General features: G+C 46.8%; 1 protein-coding gene across 5 annotated transcripts in view; it reads right to left on the bottom strand.

The window, feature by feature from the left end:
* Positions 1-872: 872 nt before the first annotated feature.
* The window catches only part of LOC127588968 (spectrin beta chain, non-erythrocytic 1), a 30,858-nt gene continuing 15,779 nt past the window's right edge, over positions 873-15,951 (bottom strand). For 2 of the 5 annotated variants that reach the window (XM_052047988.1, XM_052047990.1), the window contains 36 exons: positions 15,775-15,866; positions 15,519-15,599; positions 14,687-14,802; positions 14,360-14,472; positions 14,051-14,238; positions 13,838-13,955; positions 13,588-13,746; positions 13,197-13,499; positions 12,920-13,073; positions 12,420-12,814; positions 12,048-12,311; positions 11,699-11,910; positions 11,123-11,260; positions 10,821-11,040; positions 10,189-10,725; positions 9,705-9,907; positions 9,546-9,636; positions 9,312-9,458; positions 8,954-9,217; positions 8,648-8,872; positions 8,471-8,560; positions 8,003-8,281; positions 7,780-7,910; positions 7,477-7,681; positions 7,020-7,394; positions 6,703-6,947; positions 6,474-6,612; positions 6,318-6,402; positions 6,023-6,219; positions 5,778-5,905; positions 5,600-5,675; positions 4,992-5,069; positions 4,166-4,338; positions 3,913-4,086; positions 3,699-3,741; positions 873-3,611 (listed from right to left, as the gene is read on the bottom strand). In XM_052047988.1, the coding sequence (XP_051903948.1) occupies positions 3,399-3,611; positions 3,699-3,741; positions 3,913-4,086; positions 4,166-4,338; positions 4,992-5,069; positions 5,600-5,675; positions 5,778-5,905; positions 6,023-6,219; positions 6,318-6,402; positions 6,474-6,612; positions 6,703-6,947; positions 7,020-7,394; positions 7,477-7,681; positions 7,780-7,910; positions 8,003-8,281; positions 8,471-8,560; positions 8,648-8,872; positions 8,954-9,217; positions 9,312-9,458; positions 9,546-9,636; positions 9,705-9,907; positions 10,189-10,725; positions 10,821-11,040; positions 11,123-11,260; positions 11,699-11,910; positions 12,048-12,311; positions 12,420-12,814; positions 12,920-13,073; positions 13,197-13,499; positions 13,588-13,746; positions 13,838-13,955; positions 14,051-14,238; positions 14,360-14,472; positions 14,687-14,802; positions 15,519-15,599; positions 15,775-15,866 (6,651 nt within the window). In that variant the 3' untranslated portion in view covers positions 873-3,398. The remainder of the gene's footprint in view (positions 3,612-3,698; positions 3,742-3,912; positions 4,087-4,165; positions 4,339-4,991; positions 5,070-5,599; positions 5,676-5,777; positions 5,906-6,022; positions 6,220-6,317; positions 6,403-6,473; positions 6,613-6,702; positions 6,948-7,019; positions 7,395-7,476; positions 7,682-7,779; positions 7,911-8,002; positions 8,282-8,470; positions 8,561-8,647; positions 8,873-8,953; positions 9,218-9,311; positions 9,459-9,545; positions 9,637-9,704; positions 9,908-10,188; positions 10,726-10,820; positions 11,041-11,122; positions 11,261-11,698; positions 11,911-12,047; positions 12,312-12,419; positions 12,815-12,919; positions 13,074-13,196; positions 13,500-13,587; positions 13,747-13,837; positions 13,956-14,050; positions 14,239-14,359; positions 14,473-14,686; positions 14,803-15,518; positions 15,600-15,774; positions 15,867-15,951) is intronic. The other 3 variants (XM_052047991.1, XM_052047992.1, XM_052047989.1) reach the window with 2 other exon arrangements.

Genomic DNA, 15,951 nt, shown 5'->3' with positions numbered 1-15,951 from the left:
GTGCTTTAGAAAAATCGAAACGTCTTAAAACATAGTTAAATACTTCAGTGTGAGGCTTCTGTCAACCCAGGTGTAATTCAACAGGACAACAACAGGGCCGTTGCTTTGATGACGTAGGCTATGATTGTGATGATATGTGATTCTAGAATGTTTTTAGTCTATTTTGAAGGTTAGCCAATGGGGGCGGGGCATGTGGCTTCTTTAAATGAGTTAACTACAGTATGATTAGATTTTATGCAACAAAAAATGTTTCATTCGTTTTTTACAAACGTGAGACAAGGGGCTGTACTCCACTTACTGTTCGGTAAAATGTGTAATTTCTGGGCCATCATTCTGCACCAGCATGAGTATGTCGCCATTCAACATGAGATATAAAACAAAACACGACAAACAAAGCACGACACACCACCAAACAAAAATATCAATACTAAAATCATGCACTTGTCTCAGTTTACTCATATATTTACTTCGCAGAAAATTTAGGTCTGTTGTGATGAACATGAAGCTATTTTTCTGGTGTGTGGCCACATGTGGGTACACGTTAAATGTAACTTCTGCTCTCACGGAAGAACGTTTGTTCCGTCCGTCATTATATGTCAGTGGTACACAAAGATGAACAGAAATGCATCATTTGTAGAACTTGGACTGTTAAACAAAGCTGCACAGTAATTTAGCAAAAATACACAAGTTCATAATTTACTCCCCAAAAAGCAGCACATTTTTTATTAAACCAGATTTTATTATTCCTAATATTGTAGCTGTAGATACAGAAGTCAACAAACATTTCTGGAATTGTGATGAAAATGTTCCACGGCACACTGACACCATGTGGAAGAGTCTGCGATTACAGACATGTACCTGAAAAGACAGCATTTATACTTTTTTTTGCAACGCATTAGTAACAGGAGTCGTAATAGTAACAACAGTAGCAATAATGATCATAATAGCAATTAATAATAATAGTGTTATTAACTACAGAGGAAGAAAACGGACATTGTCAAAAGCAAAGTGAAAATGTAAAGTTTCATCCAATGCCGCAAGACAAAACCACTGGATGAAAAAAATGACCAGGTTCCAACTAGACTGCAAATACCCTGCCTCTTTTTACAAAAAAGAAATCACCCCCATTCAGTGCATTTCGCCCCCATTTCTATAAAACAGTTCACACATCAAATCATTCAGAACTTTTATTTTTGCGAGTGCTCTGGCAGCCAACCAACTTTTCGTTCTTGTCATAAGGTCCTCTGAGGAGAATTGCACACGCTTCAAGCACGCAGTGCAGTTTATGTGAGAGAGCACTTGTTTGATTTTTTTTTTTTTTTGCTTCCGTGACCAATTTGGCCCAACTGAAATGGATTCATTTACATTCAAAATGAGATGAAGTTATACAATGCTCTTGCCTGACCTTTCACCTTAGGACTCATTTGGAATCATTGTGCTCAACGTAACAGTGCCAATGGTCACTTGTTTATGCATTGTTAACCTTTGTAACGTGGCTTCCTCAGACCGTAGACCAAAGTGGATGTTTGGTCACCCTGTACTCGGATTGGAGCGATGGTTGGACTGGTTCCACATTCATTTGGAACTACAAAATAAGGCCAAGCGTGACAGTTCAAACCAGCGCAACCATAATGTAGGTTTACATCTCTCTCTGTCAGTGTCATTGTGATCAGCAAGTATCCGGATTACCTGTAACAAAACCAAACCTCACAGTTTTGTATTGTTATTAAGTTACCTCTACGTGAATTTTGGCAGTCAGAAAAGGCAAATTGACACGTGGATGAAAGTGACAATCATCAATATGTATTTTGAGACAACAGCTCTATTATATCGTTGAACACGTACAGTAGTTGGAAGATTCTATGAGAATGTTTTTTTTCCATAGACTTGGCTACCTTATTTCTAGTGATTGGAGACGCCAATTACGCATCACATTGTTCTCCCACGCTGATAATGAAACAATCACGTTCTTGTCGTAAATCCACATAGATGGTGATGGTGGTACACAAAAGATAAACCTACAGTATAATCATGCCACAAAGCACAAATATCATTTGAGAAGATTCAAAACGTGTCTCTATTTGACAAGACCTTGATGTTTGAGCGCACCATTGGGCCTATTGTACCTACATATAGAGTCCATAGCCCAGTTTGATCATATTGGAATTATTATTTTTTTAAAATCTCCATACTATGAAAGCTTATATGGGGAAAGTATTTGAATGGAGGGTAGTTAGGTTTGACTACAGGGGTAAGGGGTATCTTTTCAAGTAAGGCGGCACTTCCCTACATCAAAGCCACACCAGCTGTGATTGGACATGTTCTGCCATCCATCCACGTTTGCCACATCAAATGTGCTTCGGTCCCCAAATGCCAGAGTGATGATTGAAACAAAAAAGAAAAAACTCCTTGGTCATGTCAGTTAAAAAAAAAAAGCGCAGAGCTAAAGAAAAAGCATTTATCAGCAGAAAAGATTTCCAGGAATATTTTGTTTCCGTGTTTCATTTTCATCTCCATTCGAGTACCAAAAAGTAGCATCCGTCAGGCCGTTGTCTGATGAGGAGTAATATTGACGTGCAAAATCCACATCACCACAGCTCACGCTCACGCACACACGCACTAGAAAAACTAATTTTCTCTGCTTTGTACAGACAAAAAAAAAAAGAACTCACAAATCAAGCAGAAAAGATCACTGCAATGATAAATTCTGGCAAATTTAGCAATACAAAAAAAGCTTATTTCATATATAAATTTCCTAATTGAATTTGTGTTCACTTACTGTAGACTGCTAAAATTAAATGACCTTTATTAAAAAAAAAACTCAAGTACCGTCATTCCTAAAACAAATATCATAATACATACAAGTATAACCCCAACATTCTCCACTACTTTTTACTTTGTTTCTCTCCACGACATGGATAATCAAATCAATAGTTTTCTTCAAACCAGCAATGACAAAAGATAAATAATCATCAGAACAGCATTAATATTGGTCAGGTTAATAACATCAAGCTCAAAAGCAGAACAGAGGGTCTGAGGTGACTGCGCCAAATGAGAAGAAGAGCTTCCAGCAATTGGGGCGTCACAACGGCGGGAACGCGGCTCACGCAATGCAGGCCAACCAAATCTGCGGACAAGAGATAAACGGGACGCCCCCTTTCCTCTCTTCAAACATTAGTTCTGTTAATTACCGTGGGTGGTGTCTCTGGGTGAGGGCTTCCGTGATTGAGATGCATTTAGTCGGCGAAACAAAAAGAAAGTGACATAAAACCGGAGGGGGAGGAAAAAAAAAGTACAATTTCTGTAGCTGTCGAAATACAGCGCGCCTCTGAGCTGCGCCGAGACCAGTGTGTCGTTCAGTTTGTGGGTCGCTCCCATCCGTGATTTTGACCAAAGTCCTATTTTTTCTTGCCAAAGAAGCTGAACCTCTTCTCCCGATCTTTATCTTTACCGTCTTTGTTGCGCATGGTCACGCCCGCGGTGTCGACCGAGCCGGGCGAGATGGGGGGCATGGTCATGGCGCGGCTGAGGACCCGCGGACTTCCAGGCGAGTCTCCTGATCCCGATGGAATGGAACTGAGGATGGAGCGGATCCAGGAGCTCATTTCCGCCTTGAAGTGGACAAAACGGAAATTTGGAATCAACCAATTCACAGCACAAATGCAACAAACATTTACAAAGTCTTTATTGTTCATCACCTCATCCTTTGCTTGGAACAAGTACTCTTTTCCATCTCCTAGCCTGAAAGCAGAGCATTCGCATGGTCAGTTGACCCAAAAGTCACCGTATTTTCTCTATTTTTTATTTTTTTTTTTTGGTCAGGGTTTTTTTTTTTTTTTTGGAGAAATCCATTTTAAAAGGCTAATATTTGAGTCAACACAGTAATAAGGCAAAAACTAGTTTGACACTCACCGGAGCTTGAATACATGTTTCCTCTTCTTATAGTCATGTGCGATCTCGCAAACTGCCTCGCCAAGGCTGATGGGGACCTCTCCGTGGTATGGAATCCCATTAGCAGCACTCTTGCCATCTTTGTAGAAACCCAGACTTCCTTTTCTTAGGACGCAGTATACGTTCTGCCATGATCTGTGTGATTATATAAAAGCAATTTGAAGCGTGTTGATGAACACATTAAAAAAAAAAAAAAAGATGAGTTTTTTATTACCTGGTAGCTGCCTTCTTGCTGTGCGACTCCATCTCTTGTTTTCGACAAAGTATGCCCTCCATGGCGTCCGGGTCGGCGTCGGCTCCACCTCGGCCCGGTAACGTGGCCGACGGATCGAGGCGTGAGGAGGCCAAGCCGCTGTCTCGACCCGGTCCGTTTTCCGATTCCGAGCCCTGCGGTTCAAAGCGGAACATGAGTGGAGGTGGAGGTGGGCAAGGCGAAGGCTGATGGAGGACGAGAGCAGCTAAGCAGCCGGGATGGGGAAGCTCGGATGACAGTCGCTGTATATCATTTTGTCAGTTCAGCGGGTTCGCATAATGACACATTGTCGCAGAGACGCACAATTACACTACAGCTGCACTTCCTGACAGCTTTTGTGGCACACCTGTCATAAATACCTCAGACATTATACAGCTTGAATTATATAGCTATTGCACCTACAGACTCTAGTTGTCATTTCTGTATCTTTTATTGAGTGTATGCTAATCAGACAATGTATCAGGGGTGGCGGGGTGGGGGGGCTAGCACAACTGTCACGTACGGGGAAGGACAACAACAAACTACACCTAAATTCAACAAATACAACTCGACATTCACTCGTGTCCTGGTCAAGATGAGCACATAAATGTACGAGCGTACTTGAGCCGTGAACGTCACGTGTGCATGAATGTGCATGATGCCGTGGAGCGCAGCTGCCAACCAGAGGCCATGACAAAAAAATGATCTTGCATGATGAAGCGACGGTTGTGACAAAGCGCAATGGGTGCTGCAGTTGACCAGGGGGCTGAGCGGAAGGCTACAAAGCTGACCAAATCTTGGTACTCACACGCTGAGGCTGCTTTGGTTTACACACGCGCTTAGCCTCTGATTTCGATCCCACTGACAATGATAGCGATAGCGACTGCTGGTAAAAACGCAACAGGACATTGTTAAATCATGTCAACTAAGAAAAGCCTTTCTTTACTCATAAAACAACATTCGTCGAGTCTTGGAGTCATCTCATCTCATGAGCAGTCAGTTTGGATTAAACACGGATGTCCGCTGGAGCTAAACATAGATGACGATGATGATGATGATGATGTAAGTGCCACCCTGCGTATAACAATGTCGTGATCTGACGAGGGACAATGTTAATAAGTCAACACGCACATCACAAACAGTACAGATTTATATATATTTGTTCCAATGGGACACTCAGAATCTCGTCTTGTTTTGGAATACAAATGAAGCACGGGCATTAGTGACAAGACATTTTTTGATTGGAAATGTCCTATTTCCGATTACTTGCTAGTTATAAAGCACATCAGTGTTGTCATCTGACTGCAACAAGGATCAACTATTATTTTGTTGAAAAACTGACTTTGAATAAGGCATTAGTCTAGATTCACGCCCATGATTTGGAAAAAAAAGAAATCAATAAATATAATCTCTTACCTGTGATGTGTCATTGTCACTGTGCACTCCGTTCACGGACACTGACTGATTCAGTGTTGTCTGGTCTAGACTGGTTCTGTGTTTGATTAAGAGATAAGGTGCATGATCAAAGGCAATGTTGACACGGTTAACCCACAAGCTTTACATTTGATTAAAAAAAAATCAACCTTTTGCTTACCTGGCCGCAGAGTCATGCACTTGACTTTCTGCCTCCGACTGCATCACTTCCTCTACGGGGGCCGGTGTGGGGGGCCGCCGTGCCCTCTCCTCTTCCGCTCGCCTCCTCTGAATTTCCTGCTCCTCCAGCTGGGAAAAAAAATAAAAATAAGACACTCAGTCGCCATTTCTGAACTGGAGCCCTCATCCCCGAGGAAATAAACGTGATTTTTATTTCACAATTTCATTCGAATGCCGTCGACTCACTGTGGTAAGTTTCTCCAACTGGACAAAACGCTCTTCCCAGGAAGCAGCGAGCTTCTCAAAGGCCTCGTGGCGCTTGATTAAACTTTCCACCTCGTCGACATTGGAGCCGAGGTCTGCCGTCCGCACGAGAGGCTCTTGCCCGGCCAACCAAGACTCGGCGACGTAGGCATCGCGCCCAAACTGCAACACCTCGAGCACTGCAAGGCGAAGGAGGGAAGGAGAGAAATATCCAGCGTTACGTTTGTGCGACGCTATATGATCCGCTAACCGAAGTAAACAAGATGAGGATACATACTAATTTGTAAATAGTCCATCTTGTCCTGCCACTTTTTGTGGATCTTGTCTCTCTTTTCTTTTAACTGAGAGAGCTTTTCCCGGATCTGAAAATGAAGCCGTGGATGAGCAGTGATACGGTCATAAACTTTTATTGTCGCGGCGAGAGAATAATGACCTCATCGGTGGCATAGTGGTTATTGTTGACGAGCGCGTTGCCCATGTCAATACAGGCCGTGAAGCTGTCCGCTCGGGTCTCAATCTCCGCTTTGATGTCTTGATGATTGGCGATGACCAGGCCCGCTGAGGAGACATCCCTGCGACGACATCATGAGAAAGTAAGCTACAAGCCGCTCCGACAATAAAAGTGTTTTTCATGCGCTCGGGGGGCACGATCATGCACTCACCTGGGGCTATCATGCGCATCAATCTGCAGGTTGACCCCGTCCATCCAGAGCATGAGGTCGCGCACCATGTTGAAGAAGCGGAACTTTTCCACCGTGTCGAGCAGGAGCACCCTGCGGGACTCGCCGGCCTTGAGAAGACCCTCCCAGGCAGCGCTCACGGCATGTTCGCTGCGGTTAATATCATCAGCTTTCTCTCCGGCGTAGGCCTTTTGCAGCCGCGCGGCATCGTCTTGCACCTGGTTCACCTTTGGGCGGATGATCGAGAGATTAATTCTTCCGGATGAATCTCCATCGGAGGCGTTTTATCAACACATTACCTGCCCGCTAAGGGCCTGAATGTCGTTTTCAAAAGTATTGTGCTGTCTGTGTAGATGCTGGACAGTGTTCAGATCTCGGCCGAGGTCAGACGGCAGCGCCTCCCGCTTCTCCTTCACGCGGCCAAGAACCTCCATGGCATCCTGATGGAAGCGGTGCAGCTCGTAGGAGGCCGCTAACATCTGCGTGCGCGTGTCAATCAGTTCCAGCAGGTCGGCCCAGGCCTCGTTGAGGCCGTCCTTCCACTCGGCCACGCTGGCGTTCTCCGGGTGACCGGACTCGATCAGGTCGTCGGCCAGCGCGTTGACGGCGTCGACGCGCTCTTGGCCAATTGTGCTGGTGTCACGAGCAAACTCGCGGAACTTGTCCCTCAGCATCTGCGCAAAAGGAAAAACAAATGAGATTCCGATTCATTTCCCGTTGGCGCCGTAATCAATCGGGATGCGCAATACGACTCACGGTGACGTGCTCGTAGTCCTGTCCTAGTTCGTGGGAGCCGGCAACCACCTCCCTTTCTGCGATCCACTGCTCCAAATCATCCACCTCCCGCTTTAACTGGGTCAGGCGAAGTCTCTCTTGAAGCCTCCCGCGGCGCTCCTCCGCGAGGTCTTTCAAGCCGGCGTACAACTTGTCCACTTGTGCTTGTCGTAAGGTGATTCGGTCACTGTCAAATCGAACATACCACCACGCCAATCAGCCGTCGGGAATGCACTCCGCTCCTCATTCACAGCCGTGAAACAACATCCGACGGCATTCTCCAACCTCTCTGGATGTTCACTGGTGACCATGAATCGGCTGCTGTTGGCTAGCTGGTGAATGGTCTGGGCGTAGTCTTCAAGTGCCTGTTCCAGAGTCTGGTGCTTTTTAACCATCACGAGAGCACTCTGCTCATCCTGAGAGGCAAACGGTTGGGGTGACTTTACAAAGGAGGTCAAAGGGCAAGCGGCAAGCGCTCCAATTCTTCGTCCGATTCGTCTGGGTTTACCTTGGCCTTTTCTTCCGACATCATGTGCAACTCCTGCTCTCCCATCCAAGCCTCCGCCTCCGCCGCGTCAGCGTAGAACTGCTGGGCTCGATTGGCCTCCACCAGACGAGCGTGGCGCTTGTCAGTTTCCGCAATCAGCTGGTCCCAGAGTTCTTTCAGCTCGACAAGTCGCTCCTCCAGGACAGACTGCCGCTCCCCGTCGACCTGGCTTTGCGTCTTGCCTCGTTTGTGGATGTCATCGATGCGGGGTTGATGTCCCTGGATCTCCTTTTGCAGGGTCTGATTCAGAAACAAAAAAGGACACCGTCGGATTGGAGCCGTTTGCGTGGATCATGGGCGCTGCTCGGATTACAGCCGTGGTCGGAAAATCTCTTTCGAAACAACCTCCATCTTCCCGCATCATAGGTGGAAAAAAAATCATGCAATCATCATCTCTTCCAAAAACCTCAAAGGCTGAAGTCAAAACACCTGGTTCTTCTTGATAAGCAGCTGCACTGTCGGAAGATCCTTTCCATGGTCCGTGGAGGCCGCCAAGGGCATCCGTTCTTTCACCCACAACTTTAGGAATAAGATTTAAGACAATTATGGATGACTAAGCCAAAACATAAATAGACTTGTGAATTTAAAAAAAAAATAAACCCTCACGATTTCATCTTCCAGGTCTCTGTTGAACTGGTGTGCCTCTTTGGAGGCAAGTAGCCGCTGTCTCCTCAGCCTAAGCGGCTCCTGAAGGCTGGAAAAGCTGTCGGTGACGCGCCTTTGCTGACCGTCCACCTCTGCCAGTCCGGCGTCTTCTTGAGACAAAGCCAAAGCTTGAGACTGCAGTGACTGCACCTCCTTCTCCCTGACCTCCATCTGGTGTTCCAGCATCTTAAAAAAAAAAAAAAAGAGGGTGAGACATCAGTCGCTTAACGGACACGAGCAGCATGATTTGTCGCCGCGGTGGCCGACCTGATGCTTCTTGAGCAGGATGTTGACGCTGGTCAAATCCTTGCCATAATCGTCGCTGTGCAGCTGACCCTCGAGGTTCTTCACCCAGCCATCCAGAGCGCAGCAGCTTTGTGTAAACAGCTCTGCTCGATTGGCATCAAACAAGCATTGGGCTTTGGTGCGGGTGGTGCCCTCCAACTCCTCCCACTGACGCTGCAAGTCCTCCAGGGTTTGCTGAACAACAGGTTGCAGCTCTGGCTTCTCTGCCACAAGAGCCTGGCCCTCCTGTTAGGAGACCAGAAACCGGGCGGGACAGTTAGTCTTCGTTTCATTTCTGTGTGGAGTTTCAGATGAAAGGGGCAAAAAAAAATTGTCACACCTTATCGATTTTGTCTAGCCAGTCTTTGTTCGAGGCCAGCTCTGCCATGAAGGCCTGGTGCTTTTGCCACTTGCTGTGAAGATTTCGAGCCTCGTCATATGACATGTCCTGAGCCGTCAGCATCTTCTCATTAATCCATAATGTGAGCTACGGGAAAGAAAAAAAAACGACAAAAAATGATCATGTGTGGAACAAAACAGCTGAATACTCTTTCTAATGATGTGCTGTTCATACCTCCTGTCCGTCTTGGAGGAAGTGCTGCAGCTCCCGGTTGTCCTTAAGTTTGGCCAGCAACTCATTGGCGGCGTTCTTATTCTTGAGGTGCCTGGTCGAAGTGAACGAGCCAGTTAAAAATTGAGCGGAAAACGGCGTCTCTTTTCAATATGCTCCAACCTTTCCTGAATAGAATCCACTTTCTCTTGGATCTTCTCCGAGTTTGCGTTGCCGTCGTTAATGAGGCGCCGTCCCGCCTCCACGACGCCGGTTATCTTCTCCTCGCTGGCCTCGGTGGTGGTGAGGAAATCTTCATATTTTTTAATGGCCTCTTCCGCTCCCTGAAGACTTGTCGGCATCTCCGTGTGGGATAATACGTACTCCTAACAAAGAGAGGAAAGGAATGTTCTGAGCTCAATTCTCAACTCCAACCTAATTCTGATTCTTTGGCACAAAATCGGTCAAACGTAGGGCGATGTTCCCGAAATAATTTTCGAAAAAGGATGTTTCGAAGCAGTTTCTAAGCAACACCGCCGCCCCCTTTCCTCAGCGCGCCAGCTGGCGGCCTCGTGTTTGCTCATAGCTAGGCTCAGACTGCCACTCGAGATATTTTTAGAATGGCGGCGGCCATAGCTCTCCGGAAAGAAACCTTAAGTTTCCTAACCTGGCTGTTGAGGAAGGCCTCCGCCTGCTTTGCGTCCCGTAAGAACGTCTGGAAGTCAAACGCTTGGGCCAAGAGACTGTGGCGGTTCTCCCACATTTGACGCAGCTCATGCCAGCCGGTATCCAAAGCCTGGAGCCTTTGAGCCAAGAACATGTGCTGGGCATCTGTTTGGCCTTGGGTCACTTCTTCACCCACCACTCGCATCTTCTCATAGTCGTTCTTATAGTTATCCACCTCGTTTTTGATATTCTCATGCTGGGCGAGCAAACTCTCAGCCTCGGGCAGAGAGGTGGGAATGTCCTCAGAGGCGACAGCTGTCTGGGTGCGGGACAGCCAGGACTGGAAGTCATCAAGATCTCTGAGGAAGCCCTGCAGCTTGCTGGCCTCACCCAGTGACTCTTCACGCCGCTTCATGGTGGAGTTCAACTCCTCCCACACTTCCTGTATTCCCGCCAGGCGGTCTTGAATCTCCCCTGCTTGATCTGGATGTTCCTGGGCCAGTTTTTCTGCTTCCTCTCTCAGGTCATCTAACTTCCCCTGTAGACACACACACACACACACACACACACACACAAAACATTTTTTTTAAACGTGCTCATCCTTCCACACCCAGCGCAGAGGAGACGGCGTACCTGAATAGCTTCTAGGTCTCTCTCCATCCCCGTGAGTTTCCGCTGTAGAGCCATCACTCCGGTCAAATCATTTCCCAAGCTCTGAGTAGATTCTATGACTTTGGTCTTCTCTTTCATCCACGTTTGGATTTCATTACATTCCAGGTGGTAGTTTTGGATATTGAGGGCTGACTCCAGGCCTTGTTTCTTTTGACCAGCCAGTTTCTGGAATTCTTTCCACCTGGGGACGATGCCAACGGTCATTATTTAAATCCCGCTGCGTGGTGGTTGGGTCATTACCATCATGGTGTGTCATTTCTAACCTGTTATTCAGATGGTCGCGGGTCTGGTGGATTTGGTCTTTGTTACAGTTGTCTGAAGACAGCAGCTGCTCAGCCACCTGGTTCACATCGGTGACACTGGTCCCTATGTTGTTCATTTCTGGTTCCAGTGTCTCAAACCTGTAGGAGCAAAGGTACATCATTCATAGACCGTAATAAAGATAAATAGATAGAGTGTTGCCATGCCAAAATAATCTGCCCACTGCCTTCAGGATCAATCGTGATGCCTGATGTAACTTAAAAACGATTATGTGTGGCCGATATGACCAATCAAATTTGAAATTAGCCTCAGAGGACCAGCTAACTAGCGTACAATGACGTCAGCATTTTCCCATCACTTGAGCAATGATTGAATCCATTGTTGTCATGTCATTAAGATTAATGTTGATTTTAAACTGCTCCTGATGAATTGCTGTGTGATAGCGGTGGCATTTAGAGGCGGAGTCTCATACCCACTGACGCCCAAGTACCATTTGCGATGCCCACCACTGCATACTGAGCTAAAGAATACACAATCTCGATTTTTTTCCCCCCACAATGCTTTACTTCGACACTGACCTCTGCTGCACCACCTCCAAGTCTTCAAGTTTGGTCGGGATCTCCATGCCATGTAACCACTTCTCTTTTCCTTCCACCCAGAGTTGGCAGGCACCCGCCTCGCTGAACATACGATAAAGCGCTAAAGCGCCTTCCAGGGCCTGCCGACGAGACACCGACAGGGACTGTAGCTCTTTATAGCGCTGCTCGATACCAGGTAGCCGGCCTTCCACCTACAGTGACAATAAACAGTAATTTAAGATAAGATAAAATATCCTTTATTTGTCCCACACTGAGGAAATTTACAGCCATTTAGTAGTACAGACAGCACGAGATGATTTGAAATGCATGAAAAACGGACAAGGTATACCTCTGGGAAATTAGCGTAGGTTTGTGGCAATGCTTGGTTCTGCTCATGCAAGGATTCAATGAGGGGTTGGTGGCTCTTGATCTCCTCCTCTATTTCCCTCTGCTTGCGAGCTAAAGTTTGGGTGGAGAACTCGTCATGGCCCACGTCCTGACTGGACACCTGTCTTAGAGTTTCCATTAGCCAAGCATCCATGTCATTAGCATCCGTGAGGAACTGATACAGGGCCACCGAGTCTTTCAGCTTCTGTTCTCTCAGTTTTGTTGTCTGGGAAAGACAAAGAGCAGGAAATCCAACCAAAGTCATTTGTTTTGTTTGGTTTTTTAATAGGGCAGACGTGTCAAGCACTTTTAGGGAATGTTGATCACCACCCACCTCCTCCAGATGTGTCCACTGTGCACGAATGTCTCGAATATTCTCTGTGACCTCCGGGGCTCCAAAGTGTCCCTCGTTCACCAAAGCCTCCCCTGCAGCAATGCTGTTACTCAGCGGGCCGTAGCGTGCTGCCATCTCATCCCTGAAAGCCTCGTGTTTACTGAGCAGGTGAAGGGCAGACGTGAGGTCCCGGCCACATTCGCCGCTGGTCAGGATCTGCTCTTGCTCTCTGATCCACGCTGCCTCCTCCCCCAAGTCCCACAAGAATTGCCAAAGGCGACGGGAGTCCTCCAGGCGTTCCCTGCGCTGTCCAGCAAGCCGGCCTAGCTCCTCGTAGGCTCGGCCCAGCAGGTCGACCTTTTCACTCACTAGCCCCGGCTCACACGGTTGGTACGCTGGCAATGTGAAAGGAAAGAACATATACGACTGGTCTTGTAAAAGTATGTTTCACTGAACAGAAAACATAAACGGAAGGTGGCAAAAATGATTTAATCCCCCACCTTGGTCATGCGAAGTGAAGCGATTGGCAGCTCCCTGCACTGCTTTGATTCTCTCTGCCTGTGCTGAAATGTCAGCCTCTACGAGAGTGTGTTTCTGAAGTAGGTCCAAAACATCGTGCAAATGCTTGCCACTGTCTTGGGACTGCAGACGACTCTACGTAGAAATAAGGACACAAATCATTCAAGGCTACAAAAATTGGCAAGGAGTCCACAAATCACAGTCGCCCTCGGGGCATGCCGGTTAATTGGCGGCGTGTTTAAAACGATGTGGCGGTACCTTCATGTCAGCCATCCAGTCCATGATGTACCGCATCTCTTCAAACAGCCTCTGCAGGTCTAGATGGGCATTCAGTCGCTCTCTGCGTGCAGCGATGAGCTCCTTGAGGTATTCCCAGAGGCGAAGCACATTGTCCCTTCTTGCAAGCACACGTCGCACATCATGGTAGCCCTCGGCCTCCAGCTCTTTGGCGACAGCTTCAACGGCGGCCACACGCTCCCAATAGGCACCGATATCTGTCTCGATTGCTTCATGTTTACGGGTGGCGGCTTCCACCGCGCCCAGATCGGTTCCAAAATTGTCCTTGATGGCAAAATTGATCACATTAGAGCTGGCATCAAAATGTACGCTTTGTTTTTGATGAGGCTATAAAGCGATTCCAAAGAGTTACCTGAGACACCAACCGCTGGTTCTCACTCAGCCATGTTTCCCGCATGGCAGCTTTGCGGTCAAAACGTGCTGCAAGCATCTCCAGCTTTTCCTGGCGAATGAGTTCGTTTCGGAGTGCCAGCTCACGTTCGTGCTCTGCCTTTTCAAGCCGCTCCCATGCCTGCACATACAGGAAATACAGGAAGTAAGCGCTACACACTACTACTAAAGATAAAATTGTCGCATGCATCTCTCTCTGGATACACCGATACCTTATTGATGTCAGAGATGAGTTTTCCCTCTCTTGGCGTGTAAACTTTCTGGTTGTTTGCTCTCATCTTGCTCTGGATAGTAAAGAGCAGGACCTCCAAGTTTCCTTTCTCTGTGAATCTGCGGCGACAAACAATTATTGTTAAAACAACCTTTACATCCTAACTAAACAGAACAGGGTCATTGTTTTGAAATGGATATTTTCTGTTCCTCACTTGGGTGGTTTCTCCACAGTGCGGTAAGAATTAAAAGCCTGGAGTTGATTCTGTACAGCGCTGAGCGAGTTCGCTAGCTGCCGATCATTCAGCGTCACTATCGTCTGCTCAATCCACTCCAGCAGCTCTGAGGCCAAGGTCTCATACTTGTCTATCAGCTGATCGGCCTCAATGGCGTAGTCGAGGACCTGCAAGAGAGATCGACGGGTTAAAGCAACCGGCCAAACAAATAGCAAGCGCATACTCGTTCGATATTCATGATTCATATAAATGTATGTGCGTTATTATTCATCCACAGGGGGCGCTAACCTTGCCGATACGTTTGCCCTCCACTGCAAGCGCTTTCATCTTTGAGAAGTAATGGTAGTAGGTCGCCACATAGGTAATGATGGACTTCTCATCCGGCTGATCAACATTAACATCTGGAACAAGGTGAATAGAGTGTGTTTTAAGTCAAGTTCATATCTTGGAAGTACAGTGTCAAAGGTCAATGACGGGATGCAACGCCATCGACACTATAATTGAGCCTGGCAATCCATCAATCGGGCCACGGAAAATTTGTGGTTCAGTGGAAACACGTGCTGTGGTGCAAGTTACGTAAGGCTTTGTGTGTTGGTCGTGGCTTTCATCAGTCACCTTCCGGGTCCAGCAGCTTCGTCAGGCCCATCTCCTTCTCGGCCACATTGAAAGCATTCTGGAGGTTGTAGTGAGCGTTGGACCTTTTCAGGGTGTCAAACTCAATCAGGTCGGGCCTGCGGAGGCCAGGGAACAATTATTATTTTAATAGGAACAAACTCCGGGAGGCGCGGTGTCAGGGTTGTAACGCGCCGTTAGCTTTTTATGCCACAGAGAATTAGACCATAAAATTACAATCGATTAAAAAACAGATTAGTCTCTGATGACAGACCTGGAAATTGGAAATAGCCAATGGAAGGAGTGAACTACTTGCACAATTCAATCATGTGCTGCCTCGTCAATACCTTGAACAGTTATGTTAATGGTCGTGTCACGTTAACCTTCAATAACATTTCACCACTGTATCACTGCAGAGTCTCGGCTTGAGAGAGCCTTTCACGTACGCATGTACTCATAGCTTGGCAAGCTATTCTAACGGCACTATTACCGACTGGAGGTGCAAGTGATTACGCTAGAATGGCTCCACATATAAAATAAGTGGGTTATTATTTCTGTGATCTAGGTCAACTCATTCCCACTTTTATTTTTATCTCTAGCCATAATATAGACTGAGAAGACCTGAATTAAAAACACTGCTGAGCAGTGCGATGGCACTGAAACAATATAAGTTAAAAAAAAAAAAAAGGAATGGGTGCAAAGCAAAACACGCGCCCACCACAAGGATCTCAAACCTCACTTTGAAAAGAGCTCCATTCAAAGGGCCAACAATGGCTCGGTTCTTCGCACATACCAATGTAGTAAGCGGCATCAAGTACAAGGAGAAGTCAATGACCTGTGTTTGTGCACGATGGCATTGAACGCTAGGCCATCCCGCCAGCTGGTGGTGAAGTTGTGGATGTTGACATTGGGGTAGCTGTGGAGGCCAGGACAAAAGGTGATGAATCATTAACGTGAGACATACAGTAGGTCCGGCAGTAACTTGCTTTAGGACTGCAGTAGCATAAATTTCCCCAGTGTGGGACGAATAAAGGATATCTTATCTTATAGCTTAGCCATAAAGTGAATGCGCTCTCCGGCGGATTTCTCACCCGGCGGTTTTCATTTGGCACCACAGAAGGAGGGCGTCTTTTGCGGATTTCTTCTCTTTGTTGTCCTCCGTCTCAACACTGATGTCCTGAATCTGTGGTTGCAACATTTATGAATTTAGGATAGTGCCCAAGTAACCCAATCTTCGGATGAGATAGAAGTGAGCATATTTTTGAGAT

The sequence above is a fragment of the Hippocampus zosterae genome, chromosome 16, assembly GCF_025434085.1.
Source record: "Hippocampus zosterae strain Florida chromosome 16, ASM2543408v3, whole genome shotgun sequence".
Lineage (NCBI taxonomy): Eukaryota > Metazoa > Chordata > Actinopteri > Syngnathiformes > Syngnathidae > Hippocampus > Hippocampus zosterae.
The sequence above is the reverse complement of the archived record's forward strand: the minus strand, read 5'-3'. Positions and strand labels throughout refer to the sequence as shown.